This window comes from Schistocerca nitens, chromosome 10 (assembly GCF_023898315.1).
Source record: "Schistocerca nitens isolate TAMUIC-IGC-003100 chromosome 10, iqSchNite1.1, whole genome shotgun sequence".
NCBI lineage: Eukaryota > Metazoa > Arthropoda > Insecta > Orthoptera > Acrididae > Schistocerca > Schistocerca nitens.
Genome location: NC_064623.1, coordinates 143313185 through 143329266, shown reverse-complemented (window position 1 = coordinate 143329266; position 16082 = coordinate 143313185). Strand labels below are relative to the sequence as shown.

The 16082-nt window shown below is 37.0% G+C and overlaps 2 protein-coding genes across 4 annotated transcripts in view; one reads left to right on the top strand and one right to left on the bottom strand.

Annotated features, from left to right (window-relative positions):
- The window catches only part of LOC126210127 (glycogen synthase kinase-3 beta), a 325023-nt gene extending 322706 nt beyond the window's left edge, over positions 1-2317 (bottom strand). Inside the window, exon 1 of one of the 2 annotated variants that reach the window (XM_049939273.1) lies at positions 1915-2317. In XM_049939273.1, coding sequence (XP_049795230.1) covers positions 1915-1999 — 85 coding nt within the window. In that variant the 5' untranslated portion in view covers positions 2000-2317. The remainder of the gene's footprint in view (positions 1-1914) is intronic. The other variant, XM_049939275.1, reaches the window with a different exon arrangement.
- Positions 2318-2393: 76 nt separating this feature from the next.
- Positions 2394-16082, top strand: part of LOC126210126 (diablo IAP-binding mitochondrial protein-like) — a 100983-nt gene continuing 87294 nt past the window's right edge. Inside the window, exons 1-2 of one of the 2 annotated variants that reach the window (XM_049939269.1) lie at positions 2394-2889; positions 3205-3327. In XM_049939269.1, the coding sequence (XP_049795226.1) occupies positions 2803-2889; positions 3205-3327 (210 nt within the window). In that variant the 5' untranslated portion in view covers positions 2394-2802. The remainder of the gene's footprint in view (positions 2890-3204; positions 3328-16082) is intronic. The other variant, XM_049939270.1, reaches the window with a different exon arrangement.

Below are 16082 nucleotides of genomic sequence, written 5' to 3'. Positions count from 1 at the left end.
TCCTGAAATGCCGACCGATATACGTTGTCATGAGGTAGACTGTAGGAAATGGCAAATATGAGCAGCAGCTGCATCCTTTTACGTTTGCATTACCTCATTACGAGGATCATAACAATAACAGTTTCAACGATGACAGTAACAAATTAATTTTAATTTGAACAAGTTACATTTAAAATGTTTTCAATCGAATTAACAAGAGAAATAATGTAAAATTTTCTTAATAAATTGTAGACTTGTGCCACACAGTGTTATAGCTATGAAGATTTCAGCTTCTGCATAATTCCGCAAAAATCCTAAGTTCAACCTGTTTACATTCCCACTCTTGCCAGTTTATTCCATCATTCAGTATGAGTAGACTCGTCTCCCCTGAAAGTAGTTACTTTGTTGATAAACACCTTCTCCTGCATATGTATGCAAATATGATACACAACCACAATACAGGTGCTATTAAACGAACTAGTCTCATGTGTGTCAGATCAAATGACATGTTTACTCTCACCAGTCACTATTATTTCATAGTGTGTTGTGGAGCTTTAAACTTCCATCACGTAGATTTACGTGGATAATAAATACGGACATTAACAGCAAAACTTGTTCCATTTAAGGTCAGTAACAGTCACAGTAATGCCTAACCAATAACGTTCACATCTGAAGTCTCTCAGACCACTGACTATTAAGAAGACAGTTACTTTTGCTACAAATTTAAGAATGCTAAATTGATCTAGACAACACCTCAAGCAATCAAATGCAGATTGCAGCAAAATACTGCCTTCTGTTTGCAGACAGATTCAGTGAGTAGTGCTTCATCTTAAATGTAACTGTTTAATGGCTTAATGGCATTAATTCATCAATCTTTGCAAAAATCATAATGAAATATGTTATCAAGCACAGGCCTGGTAAGATCCACATAGAAAAGAAAAAAATGGTAGCAATAATTAAAATTTCTCTGCAGTAACCGGTGGCAATTAGTGAAGATTGGTATTGTGTTAAATAAGCAGTATGACCAAATACCTTACAGAACACTTTAGCTTTCAAAAGCTTTTACTATCTGAAAATTCGTTGCTCTTTCAATCCTTCATATGAAATATTGACATTTTGTTTCTAAGAACACTAAGATTGGAGATTGCTACCATTTGCTGTAGCTTTTCCCCGATTATTTCAGCACAGACATGATACACATTGTTAATGACAAATCAGCAGTTCATGGGCAATTAGCACCTTTACATGAAACAAGAAGGAGGTATAGGGAAACACCAAATGGATGCATACATGGATATAGTTACAAGTAAGGCAACATATATACACAGTTAAAAATAGATTATTAAGTTGGAGCATGCAATTAATATAGGTGCAGAATCAGGTACGGTTAGGCCTAATTATATAAAAAAATTTGAACATGCATGTCAAAAATTGAGGAAATGTCGTTGCTGTGAATTCCATTTCTTTAGAAGTAACTGTTGGCTGCTGAGTCATATGATATTCTATAATTATATTGCAGTCCGAAGTAGGAAACTTCAGGCAACCTAGTGGTTTTGGCGATGTGGTAATAACTCTCGTGTACTGCACAGTTTGTGAGAACTTTGGTGCAGTACATGAAGATCGCCCAACATAAAAATAGATCTATACATGGAAATAACACAAAAAACCTGGCGAATCTATGTTTTGACAATTATTAGAGCGCCAGGAGATGAAAATTACAGACACTTGCAACGTAAGCCATCGACTACTACCACGTAATTTACGGCCGCTATACGACGGCGCGTTATAGATCCAGCATTTTATTGATCACGTACGAAATGTTTCATGCAAATTTAAGATTATATACATGAATTAGAAAGAATCAGCAGCCATGTTGAACCCTTATTAGGCCTAACCGACGTCACTACTGAAGCTCTGCTGAGTAACTGCACTTACTACTTATTTTCATGCCTCCTAACGGAGGATTAGGTGGTTGCTTGTTACCCTCAGCAAAGGACGTTGTCCTTGGACGTCCACTCATTTCTATCGGCGTTGAATTATTTCATATATGTTCATGAACTTCATAGATTTATCACATTTCATGCGAACACCCTTGAACACGAAACATCGAACGGGGCAGGCAGCTAGTAGGTCCTCCTTAATAGTTCTGTTTTACACTTTTGAGACTCATCTAAATGCACTGGTTTCAACTGAAGTATATCGGAATCCAACTTTGTAAGGGATGGGGAGCGCGTTTAACGAATCTGGTTTTACATTATACGAAACACAAGACACTCCACCAACAAAATTTTAGATCCTTCAGACATTGACCTGTTCGGGTGAAGTCGGGAACCAATCAGCTCAGACTCTGGAGACCCGAATGCTTCCGAAGATGACGTCACATAGCAACTCTACGTCAACTAAGATGGCGACGAAGCAAAGACAAAAGCAGCAAAGATTGTTTCCTATCCGGGAATAAATTGTATTGTGCAAAAGCTCTAGAGTGTCCAGACATAGCGTGGGTGTTACAATAGCCTTTAACGCGATTATCATCTCATTTAAGCGAAGAAAACGAGTGGTAGAGGTGAATCGTTAAACAGTTATCTATTGTGTGGAATGAAAGTCTTTGTTCGAGTGATAAACATAGACAGTCAACTGTCCTACAGCGCTGTTTACCTCATGGGGAAATGGATAAAGTAATATTATTGAGTTCAATGTAACAATGGATCAAAGGGCTCGCCGTGTTTGTTGCTTTATGAAAACCACATTGTCTTAACGACAATGAACCTGTGGCACGCAAATTTCATAAATTTCGTGTAGCTCTGTTCTAATATATGAGTTGAAATGCTTCGCCAGTTCGCTACAAATTATTTACGAAGCACCTTGAAATTTTATACATGTAGTACAATAGTTTCGCGTCAACCAGTTAAGGTAATTACTTAGCTTCCTAAAGAAAATGTATACGTGCCTGTACATATTAACGTTACTGTTGACCAGCTGTCAAGATTACCATGACCTTCACCGCTGTTGTTATGAGTTACTACAATACCAGTTAATTTCGTGGTTTCAATTTTTGATTTTTCTAAGATTAAGTATGTGGCTATACTGAAAGGTGTTGATGACGAAAAGGACTATGGGTTAAACAAGTTTTTTGGCATCATTAACTCGCTGTTTGGTGAACCACTGCTTGAAGTGACGTGATTTCCGAAGTTTAATGCCGACTGGTACATTACGGTTTTGTTCCAGTGGCTCGGTTTTAATGGCGGCAGCCGTCGTAAGTCATCCGCTACATCATGCTGGAAAGCATCAGCGCTTATTGCTGTAGCACAGTTTGCAGCGTGCGAGGACAATGTCAAAAATAAATTACATGTGAGTGAGATGACATTAGTTTAATTGATGGCTGTTTCCAACAGATTGTGACACTATTACGGTTTTGTTTCCTTTTAAGTTGTTGATTTCTCTTTCTGTGGAAAACACCTATGTATAGGGATTTTGTATCAGATACAGTGCTTGTCATGCAGTACAGCTATGTGTGTAGTATTTTGATGCATGCTTAAGCCAATGTTGTGAGCTATGGTTGTTTATATTAATGATTTCTTTTTATGCACTCTGATAGCTGCCCTAGAAATTATACCTCAGAACTCTTCAAATGGATTCCAGGATGATACTTTCAAGAAATCCACATCTGCTTCTCCCATCTTGGGCAGCAGGACTGGTGGCTTTTTCTCTTACGCTATAGATGTCACTGGGCTCTGAAGCTAATGCTTTTACATGCAGTGATGTACTCGTAGACAAGAAACAACTTTAAGTGTGTGATAGCATCCCCCCTCCCTCTCAAGAAAAAGAAAAAAAAATCCTTGGATATGGTGACATCTGCATTGTAGCTTGAGGTCTTTGTTCATTTAATATTTAACACTATTTTCATAACTAGCACTCTGAAGTAAAAAGAGAAACACTGTATTACATAATAGACAAACCTCCAAATAATATTTTGTTGCACCTTTTGTGCATATGTCATACATGAACTATGAAACATGCAAGGGGGAACAATTGCATAACTCTTACCAGAACTGCAATACAGTAAATTATGGTGTGCTGATTTATAAATTTGTAAAAATTGTGATTCTTTGTTTATATTTCAACCTCACTTCACATAAATAACAGTTAGCTTACGAAATACTCATGGGACCCATCCTAGAATATTACTCAACTGTGAGGGATCCATAGCAATTATGACTTATCAGGGGAATGTGGACAAAGAACGGTAGTACAAATGATCACAAGTTTCTTTGACTGGTGGGAGAGTCGTAGAGATGCTGAAACATCTGAACTGGCAAACACTTGAAGATAAACACCAACTATGTTGCGAAACACTACTTACAAAGTTAGAAGAAGCATAATGAAGTTAAGAATCTGGAAATTGTGTTAGACCTCACTATGTATCCGTCCAGTGGGATGTGCGAAAACAAGGTTAATTACAATGTGCATAAAAGCATTTAAGCAGTCATTTTTTACCTGTGCTCCATATGCAAATGGATTAGAAAGAAACCATAGTGTCAGTTACAGTGGGAACTGTACTTCACAATGGCTTAGTGTATGGATGTAGGTGGTGTCATAACCATTTTCGACTTCTTAGCAAGTTGTCATTAGGTGATCTGTGTTAAAAAGAGGGATAGTAAATATTATAAAACTAAATTACAAAATCAAACTGACTTGCACACACAACTTTATATACCAGTACATTTTGATGCACAATGCTAAGATACATTGTAACTCAACATGAATAAAATGATTTTATTTAGAAGGCAGTCAGTGTGTTCCCTTAAGGCAGTATGCCTAATCTATGTAAATTTTTAACTGAATTGCTGCAATTACATTACTCGTATGAATAATGAATAATATTTCATTGCGGCTGATGTTACTGACATTATTTTCTTTGGAAAAAGTGTGTCCAATGCCATGCATTGTCTAAACAATGTTGCTGGTGGTTGAGAGGAGAATAATCATTATACCAATGGTGTTAATGAATCAGTAGAATGGTTTCATCTGTAGTTTGTAATGCTTATAACCTGACATGTTTACTGTATTTACAGATTTGGCTATCATACACTGATTTGCAGACAATAAAACACACCTAGTGGATTTATTTCCTTCGCCTATTTACTTCGTGTGTTTTGCCATCCACCACAGACCATTTTTTGGTTAAGGCTAGACAGATTTAAATTCATCTGCTCACTGAAATCTCTAGTTTTATGTAGTTGCACACTCCCAGAAAAACCGAATCTTTCTGCTGATGCTATTTCTTTGATAACACACACACACACACACTGAACTGCATGAAGTTAAACATGGTGTCAAAAAAACATTTTGAGAGGTGAAACTTCCTGGCAGATTAAAACTGTGTGCCGGACCGAGACTCAAACTCGGGGACCTTTGCCTTTTGCGGGCAAGTGCTCTACCGACTGAGCTACCCAAGCACGACTCACGCCCTGTCCTCACAGCTTTACTTCTGCCAGTACCTCGTCTCCTACCTTCCAAACTTTACAGAAGCTCTCCTCTGAACCTAGCAGAACTAACACTCCTGAAAGAAAGGATATTGCGGAGACATGGCTTAGCCACAGCCTGGGGGATGTTTGTGGAATGAGATTTTCACTCTGCAGCGGAGTGTGCGCCGATATGAAACTTCGTGGCCGATTAAAACTGTGTGCCGGGCCGCGAAAGGCAAAGGTCCTGAGTTCGAGTCTGTCCGGCACACAGTTTTAATCTGCCAGGAAGTTTCATATCAGTGCACACTCCGCTGCAGAGTGAAAATCTCATTCTGGATTTTGAGAGGTAGTAGTATGGACCAAACAAAGAGAAAAGTTTAGTAAACATGGGCTTTAAAATACATATTGTGAGAGGTGCAAGTACTTGTTTATCTTTGCTAATGTGAAACACACCGCATCAACTGCAGGCTCTTTGCTGTTCTGAACAACCTACAGAATGCGGTAAAGAGATGAGAACACATTGTTTTGTTACTGTGAAACAGTAATTTGCCTGCTATTACAAGTGACCTGCCCTTGTGAGCCATCACTAAAGCTGCTCGGTAAGCTGTCCATTCGTAGTTAAGCACGCTTCTGTAAAGGGTGTGCTAGTCACTGGAAAAGACACTTGAATAAATGTGCAGATGGTACCGTGTGTTCTGTACTTTTCAGCATACAGGACACAGGCTCAATGGTTTTTCCATTGCCAGACTATAACAGATAATTTCCCATATGGAACAATGGGCTTTAATTTTGCTGGTGTGTACAAAGACAAAACTTAAACTTCAATATAAAAGAATTTCTACATCCACACAGATACTCCGCAACCTACCGTAAGGAGCATGGTGCAATGTACCCTGTACCAATACTTGTCATTTCCTCTCCTGTTCCACTCACAAACCGAGATGACTGGGTGTTTGTGTTGCCCTCATCATTTCATCATCATTCATGGAAGTGGAAGATTGGACTGAGAAACAGTTGGGAATTTGTGCGGGCGCTGATAACTGTGCAGTTGAGCGCGCCACAGTCCAATCATCATCATCATCATCATCATCATCATCATCATCCACTCACAAACAGAGTGAGGGAAAAGTGACTGTCTGTATGCCTGTGTATGAGCCGTAATTTCTCGTATATTGTCTTCATGGTTCTTATATGCGATGTATATTGGTGGCAGTAGAATCATTCAGCAGTCAGCTTCACCAGGGATTCCCATTTGAGTTCCCAAAGCATCTCTGTAACACTTATGTGTTGTTCGAACGTAGTGGTAACAAATCTAGCCTCCCGCCTCTGAATTGCTTTGATGTCTTCTTTCAATGCAACATGGGACGGATTCCAAACATTCGAGCAGTACTCAAGAACAGGTCACACCAGTGTCCTATGGGCAATTTCCTTTACAGATGAGCCACTCTTTCCTAAAATTCTCCAAGTAAACCGAAGTCGACCATTTGCCTTCACTACCACAGTTTTCACGTGCTTGTACCACCTCATATCGCTTTGCAACATTACACCCAGATATTTAAACGACATTACTATGTCAAACACGACACTAGTAACACTGTATCAGAACCTTACAGGTTTGTTCTTCTGGCTCATCCACATTAACTTGTGTTTTTCCACATTTTGGGCTAGCTGCCATTCATCACACCAATTAGAAATTTTGTCCAAATCGTCTTGTAGCTTCCTACAGTCATTCAACTTTGACACCTTACCATACACTGTAGCATCATCAGAAAACAATCACAGATTGCTGTCCATCCAGTCCGCCGAATGAGAGAACAGCAGCAGTCCTGTCACACTTCTCTGGGGCACTTCTGACGGTAGCCTTGTCTCTGATGAACACTTGCCATCGAGGCCTGCATACTGGGTTCTATTATTTAAGAAGTCTTTGAGCCATTCACATATCTGTGAACTTACTCCATATGCTTGTACCTTCATTAACAGTCTGCAATGGGGCACTGTACGGTTCTCCTGTTTGAATGATTCCTTGAATGTGAAGTTTAAAACTTTGGCTTTCATTTTGCTGTCCTCAAATGCCACACCAGAAGGGTCAACAAGGGACTGAATAGAAGCCCTACTAATTTTATATATGACCAGAATTTTCTCGGGTTCTCAGCCAGATCTTTTGCTAAGTTGTGACGGTGGTAGTTGTATCTTCACTCACAGACTTTTCACAGACACCCGAATGTCTAATAAGGTTCGCTTGTCGTCATTTGTGCGTCCCGTTTTGAACGTAGAGTGCAACAGCTTCTGCTTCTTTAGTGTCCACCGAATTTCGTTATTAAACCATGGTGGGTCTTTTTCGTCCTTCATCCAGTTACTAGGCACATAACCCTCCACAATTTGCTTAAACTACGCATGTAATTCCTCTACATCCGTCTTACTGGAACTTTGTGATGCCAATTCACTGTCTAAGTTAGATTTTATGGTAAAAGTAAACTTAGGTTACACTGTGGCTTTTTCATTGTGTGCTGGGCCTAATGAATGATGGGAAGTGACAGCAGTGAATCATGATTAAGGCCTGAGAATGCTGAGTTGTGATTTCACATTGTTTATAAATGTAGTAGGTGATATTTTGTTCTTTTGACCACATTGTTGGAATGTTTGGGGAAATCTGAAATAAGACATAAAAATAGATTATTGCAGTGATTAATGTATATCTTCAGCGGTGTTACTCATCAATCTGTGACTTCAATCATATTTTTGTGTTGAGGTTCATTGGCCTTGGACACACACACAAGCAAACTGTTGCATTCCAACCTAACCTGTCTCAGCACTCACTACAGGTTAGTCTCTCAGTACATCAAGTGTTTACCATTCTCATTTGTTGGCTGTGCCAACTCACAACAAAGTTGTCACATTCCAGCATAATCTAGGCCTCCGGCTACACTACAGGTAAGCCTGTCACGACTTCAGGCTTCCCGCTCTCCAGTATTGAAAACAGACTATATTAGATTTCACAATTCTCGTTGGCCACTGTATACTATCACTTGATTCACTACAGCTGATTCAAACAAATTGCACACTGCAGAAAAGCCAGGTACACTGTAAGTGCTGTTAAGCCCACTTCCCAAACATATCTTAAAACAAACTGGTTCCATTACAACAAGTGTACACACAGTATTTATTCAGAATTGTGAATATGAGTCACAGTAATAACACTAAAGACGTTTACTGCATGCTGTACCCTTAGGCAATAACAGAGGAATGTGTCCGCATTATTCAAATATTTCTCTGGTATTGAGCTGGTTAGCACCGTGCAACAGGTGCAATATTTTGACAAGCCAGTTTCTTGCAATCTTCAGGTGTTCCTGAAGATGGCAAGAATATGATTTGGTGAATTATTGCTCCTATTGCATGACACCAACCAGCTGAATTGGGAAATAGTCCATCATTCTGTATGCCGGGAAAACCTAAAGTCACGTATTCTCATGTGTTTATTGTATCAGCAAAGACCTTGCAGTAGATGAGATGAGTTTTACAGTGGTGAAGATGAACAAATGGTCATAGCTTCCAAGAATGCAATTTAGAGCTCATGTTTCCTCAACATTTTTGTCTTATTTTGGTCCATACTACCACAACTCAAAATATGGAATACTTCTTTTTAAACAGGATCACAATTATGGCAGCAGCCAAAAACACAGAAGGACAATATGAAACTTCCAATAATGAAATAATGTCATTTTTAAAATGTTTTATTTACTTAACTTTTAGTTTTCAGTATTTAAAAAAATTAACTCAGTCATTGATCATAATTAGTTTTGTTTCTCATTGTATTTACCAGACACGAGAGTAAGCATTATTTTACACAAGAGTCTTTCATAAAGGCCTTCCATGTTTTGGTTTGATCCAGTTTTCATGTAGCTTGTTTCAGTTAAATCCACTATAGTATGTAGCTTGTTTCAGTTAAATCCACTATAGTACCAGTAAAAAGATCACATCAACGGTGTATTTTTCCTCCTCCCTATTGACAGTGTCCAATGTCGAAAAGTTTGAAACTGCTAACGGGTCAGTCCAAGTGAAGTGATCCAGTAAAGATTAAGTTGGTTGCTTGACAATTTTTAAATATTTTGGTTTTTTATATGTGATTATCCTATAATTGAGAAGCTCAAAACAGCTTAAAAAAATTACCTTAAACCATTACTGAATGGTGGCCATTTTATTTGTGAGTGCATGACGGTGTTTCAGTTTAGAGACATTAGCACTAATTTGAATATTTCTGCACTGAGTTAAGTGACAACATTGCAATTGCATGATTGTTTTTAGAAAAGTCTCCACTAATTTTTTAGTACCCAAGATGCCTTAAATTAAAAAATAACCAGTCAAAATGACCTCCAAAGTTTGGCATTGAAAATCTAGACAATTCACTTTTTAGAAACAAGAAGAAAAGAAATAGGGGGGGGGGGGGTGATGTATCAGAGTGTTTTTTTTTTCTCTAGTTAGATGTCATAAACTACTAGTCTGATATAGAGCAAGACCTCTGGCTAATGTTTCCTTAATTTATATTTTTTATAAATTTTTGAAATTTATCTCTGGTGGGACTGAATATAAGAATTAGGTTTTTGCACATTTTGTGCACTTATATGATAGCAAAGTACTGTATTAACTCCAGCATTGATATATGATTGTGAACAAAGATATTGATGATGAAATAATTCATATTACACTACAATTAATCTTAAGGGTATTGGCGAATTCATGTGTGATATTGGATAGATGTAATCAGTTATTATTGAAGTTAAGATATTGAATTATTTGCAGAACTCAAAAAATTGCTGAACTATACATTTACGTTATATGGCAAATTTAAAATAAATATTTTGAATTGAGGGTCAATCCATATGAAGTGGACCAATGATGGTTGCTGGGCCATTTGTAAATATTTTAATTTTTTATGTGTGATTGGCCTATATTTAAGAAGTTCAAAACAGTTTTTTTTAAATAATTTATCTTGCACCTTTACTGGATGGCGGCCATTTTTATTTGTAGATGCGTGATGATTTTTCTGTCTGGAGACATTACCGAAAATTTGAATATCTCTGCACTGAGTTAAGTTACAGCATTGCAATTTTCATGATTGTTTTTAGGAATGTGTCCTCTACAACATTGTCTGTTACACAAACTACCCTATATTCAAAAATAACCAGTCAAAATGAGCTCCAAAGTTTGGTATCCAAATCTTCAAAAATCCACTTTTTAGGCCCAAAAATAACAAACAAGGAGTGAATTCTGAGTGTCTATTTTTTTCCTGTACTTAGATATGATACACTACTAGCCTCATATAGAGCAAGAACATTTACAACTGTTTCCTTAATTTTTTATGAATTTTTGAAATTTGAAAATTTACGTTTTTTTGTAAAGTTTGAGGTTACTTATCTCACGTGGGACGGAATATAAAAATACGATTTTTGCACAGTTTGTATACCTATATGATAGCAACATACTGTAAAAATTTCAACATTGATATCTGACTGTGAACAAAGATACGAATTTTTGAAAAGAGGAAATAATTCTCATTACTCTACAACTGATCTTATGGCTGTTGCCTACTTAAGTGATTTATTGTTTCATTGTAATAAAATTTAATTGTGACATATATTTAGTTAACACTGCCACCCAATAATCATTTAGTTTATTTATTTTTACTAATGTATTATTAAACAATAGGAGCTTTTGCTCTTGTTTTATGGTAATAAAAATGCCCATTTACGTTTAGGTTTATTCTCAATAAAGAAATGCATTATTGCTGGGTGTGGCATCGTTGTAGACAGTCTGTTCTGAAACCTCTGTTAGAGTGGGCGCACATACTTCATCAAGAGTGTAGAATGTGTTTTGTGCTTTGTTCTGTGTGTAATTTGTAATTAATTTTGAGAGATTAACTGGAATGCAATAATATGGATGAACAGTGCTCTGAAGGACAGATAGCAAGTGAAGTGCGTCACAAAACAGTTTACAGTTCAGTTTAAAAAAAAAAAAACTTGAAAAATGTCAATGACTTTAATGAAGTTAGACCAAATTTGTTTTAATTTCCAGTAAGTTCTTCGGTAACATCAGTGTGTGAGTATCGCGAGAAGAAATATATTCTGAAGTACGACCACATTTTTGGAAGAAAGAGCTATGATCCACTTAAAGTTCATAAAAAGCCTATTACTAAACGTTTGAGGGAACTAAAACTTGAACATTTGTCCTTGTTATGTGAGAGTGAAACAGTTTCCCACGTGAATTGCAATGCGATTCCTGGAAATTCTCTGTGCCCAAATTGTTACTCAAAAATATTTGTTGTGAATCCAGAACCAGAATCATGTAACCTTGTTAATGACTTTTATGGTCCTAATGAAGAAGCTGTTAGCATATTGAATTTTGCTTGTTCTAAGTTAGGCATGTCTCCTGCTTGGAAAATAATAAAAGTAAGTAGCAGAAAAAGAAAAGTAGCTATTGAAAATATGGTACAACAAATTTCATACAAAATTGGAATTGTGCTTTAATTATACTGATACCAACATTATTTCCAAAGAAGAAGAAAACCTACCACCAGCATTATCTGACACTGAATATTTGAGCTTAATAGAGAAATTAAATGTTGACATCTAAAGAGGAAAAAGTTAAAATTTTAAGTTTTCTCCCTGACTCATGGTCAAGAGAAAAAACAGTTCATAAATTTAATGTTTCTAACCCGGAAATTAGTGACAGAGCAAGGCATTGTTCCAGTTTTAGGAAAGAATAGAGGAGTAGGTATAAGTGACGAAACAATCAAAAAGATCCAGCAGTTTTTTGAATATGATGAAAGCAGTAGAATGTGCCCAGGTTCCAAAGATGGCAAAAGAGTTGTTATAAATGGAGTTAAAGTAACAAAGCAGGAACGACTAGTGCTGTCAAATTTAAATGAACTTTATGTAGCTTTCAAAAATTCTCATCCTGAATGCAAAATCGGAAGGTCAGAATTTTGTGACCTCCGCCCTAAGTGGTGTATTTTGGCTGGATCCTCAGGGAGACACTCCATATGTGTTGTTTTATATCATCAAAATGCCAACCTGATAATTGCGGATGCAAAACTCAGTAATCTTAACTATAGAGAGTTACTATGTTTAATGGTCTGTGACACTAAGTTATGACTGCATGATGAGTTTGTGTAATAAATGCCCTGGCAAGGAAACTGTTATTGAATTGTTTCATGAATACGATGAGAAAATCCCAGACAGTATTACCTTCACATAGCGAGTCACAATTGACAGGGCAGAAATGATAGCTGGTTAAATCATAGGAAGAGAACTTGGAATATTTAATTGATAACTTACAAAACTCAAAAATCACCACTATGTTTCTAAAATCCAAAGTAAGTTTTTGAAGCACAAAAAAGCACAACTTTATGAAACTGAATGCATAGTGCTAGCTGATTTTGCAGAAAATTTTACGTTTGTGATTCAGGATGCAATACAAGGGTACCACTGAGTCAATGACCAGGCAACAGTGCATCCATTTGTTCTCTACTCTAAAAATGAGAAAGATGAAGTTTGTAGTTCTTCAGTTTGCATTCTAAGTGACTACTTGGAGCACAACAATTTGGCTATACATGTGTTTCAAAAGTATGTAATAAATTTCATAAAAGAAAATATTCCCAACGTTGAGAAGCTGATATGCTTTTCAGATGGAAGTGGTGGTCAGTATAAGAACAAAAAGAATTTTTCAAATCTGTGCAACCACAAAGTAGACTTTGGATTCTAGGCTAAATGGCCCTTTTTTGCGTCTTTCCATGGTAAAAATGCATGTGATGGAGTAGGAGGTACAACAAAAAGTGAAGTAAGTAAAGCCAGCCTATGAAGACCCAATGACAGATCAAATTCTCACAGTACAGGACATGTCTGTCATTTGCAAGGATAATATTAAAGGCATTACCTATTTTCTGATGAAGATAGAAGAAATGGTTCTGCATATGAAAACAACACTTACAAACCAGATTTGAAAACTATGTAGCAATAAAAGGAACAAGGCATTTCCACAAATTCCTTGGCATTGCAGAAAACTTAGTTCAGTGCTATGTAACATCAGAAACCGAAATTTATGAGGATCATTGTGTCAGTAACATAACATCTCTGCCTTTAATGTTGAATGGCATAGTGGCATGTGTGTATGATGAACTGTGGTGGCTTGCAGAGGTTGAAAGAATAAGTTTGGAAAACATCGTTTTTGTGAATTTTTATGGTCCTGCTGGCCCAAGAACATCATTAAAGAAATCTACTAGTGACAAAGTTTGGATACCAATGAAAAAAATTGTTTTTTTGGAAACTTTCAGTGCTTGAACGTACCCCAGCAACTGGGAGGTCTAATTCTATATCACAGAAGCTGTGTTACGAAATAAGTGTTCTTGACATTCACCGCCAGGTTTAGGAACAGTCGTATCTCGAAGGATGTTAATTGAAATATTTATTTTAAGTATGTCCAGATAATATAAATTTTAATTTCAGTGATGTTATGACTTTTTATATATAATTCAGTACCTAACTTCAATAATAATTGATTATATCCCACCAATATCACACATGAATAGGCAACAGCCACAAGATCAGTTGTAGTGTAATGAGAATTATCTCCTCATTTTCAAAAATTCATATCTTTGTTCACAGTCAGATATCAATGTTGAAATTTTTGCAGTATGTTGCTATCATATAGGTTTACAGACTGTGCAAAAATATCATCTTAATATTCAGTCCCACCTCATATAACTAACCCCAAACTTTGCAAAACATGAAAATTTCCAAATTTCAAAAATACGTAACAAAATTTAGGAAACATTGGTAAGTGTTCTTGCTCTATATGAGGATAGTAGTGTATGATATCTAACTATGGGAACAAAATAATCACTCAGAAATCACTCCTTGTTTGTTATTTTTTGCGCCTAAAAAGTGGATTTTTGAAAATTTGGACACCAAACTTCGGAGTTCATTTTAACTTGTTATTTTTGAATTAAGGGTATTTTATGTAATTGACAAAGCTGTAGAGAACACCTTTCTAAAAACAATCATGTCAATTGCAATGTTGTAACTTAATCCAGTGCAGAGATATTCATATTTTTGCTAATGTCTCTAAACTGAAACATCGTCGCACACTTATGCAAATGGCCACCATTCAGTAAAGGTAAAACTTTTTTAAAAACTGTTTTAAGCTTCTCAATTATAGGGCAATCACATATAAAAAATTAAAATATTTAAAAATAGTCAAGCAACCACCTTAATTTTTATTGGACCAATTCATTAGGATTGACCTTTAACATACTTTCGAGATGCGGTGCTTCATAATACTAGCAGTGATGGTTAAGAACACTTATTTCTTCAGAAAGCTTTAGTGATACAGAGTAAGACCTCCCAATTGCTGTGGTACGTTCAAGCGTTGGAAGTTTCCTTAATACGTTTTTCATCCAAACATTATTGATACTACATTTCTTGAATGATATTCTTGGGCCAGCAGGGTGGTAAAAATGCACAAAAACAACATTGTGTTCCAAAGTTATTCTTTCAACCTATGCAAGTCACCACTGTCCGCCATATACATATGCCAATATGTCATTTAGTGTTAAAGATAGTGATGTAATTTTACTGACACAATGATCCTCATAAATTTCTGTTTCTGATGTTACATAGCATCGACCTAAGTTTTCTGCAATGCCAAAGAATGTATGCAATTGCTTTGTTCCTTTTATTGCTGTACAGTTTTTAAATCGGGCTAGAAGTGTTGTTTCCATATGAAGAACAGTATCTGCTTTCTTGATGAGAAAATAGGTGATGCCTTGTGTTGCAAAAAGCATACATGTCCTCTATTGTAAGAATTTGGTCCGTGGTCTCTCTTTGTTGGTTGGCTATACTCGCTTCACATTTTTTTTGTACCTCCTACTTCATCGCTTGCATCATTACCGTGGCAAAAAGACGCAAAAAAGTGCCATTCGGCCTCCAATTCGAAATATACTGTGTGGCTGCAAAGATTTGAAAAAATCTTTTTGTTCTTGTATTGACTACCACTTCCACCTGAAAATTATATGAGCTTCTCAATTTCTTTTATGTAATTTGTTACATACTTTTGGAACACATGAACAGTTGAAGTGTAGTGCTCCATGTAGTCAATTAGATTGCAAATTGAAGAACTGCAAACTTCATCATTCTCCCCCCTGCGGGTCCGGGGATTAGAATAGGCCCGAGGTATTCCTGCCTGTCGTAAGAGGCGACTAAAAGGAGTCCATCCCCCTCACGGGGGTAGTCAGCGCCTGCGTCCGGAGACGGACGGTTTCACGACCTATAATCGTGGTCTTTTTGGTTTTTCACTTCTCGTTTCTTCCTTCCTTTTGTTGGTTCCTTTCTTTGCTCTTCTCCACTTCACTGTCTTCCTTACTCTTTCCCTTGACTCCTCCTTGCCTTCTCATTGCCTTTTTCTCCTTGCCTTCTCATTGCCTTCTTCTCCTTGCCTTCTCCTTGCCTCCTTCTCCTTGCTTTCTCATTGCCTTCTTCTCCTTGCCTTCTCTGGTCTCCGCCTCGGCGTTTGAGACAGTCTGTCCTCTTTCTCCCTCTCTCTTCTTTTTCCTCTTCTTCCTTCCTCCCTGTGCGTGTCTGAAGGCCG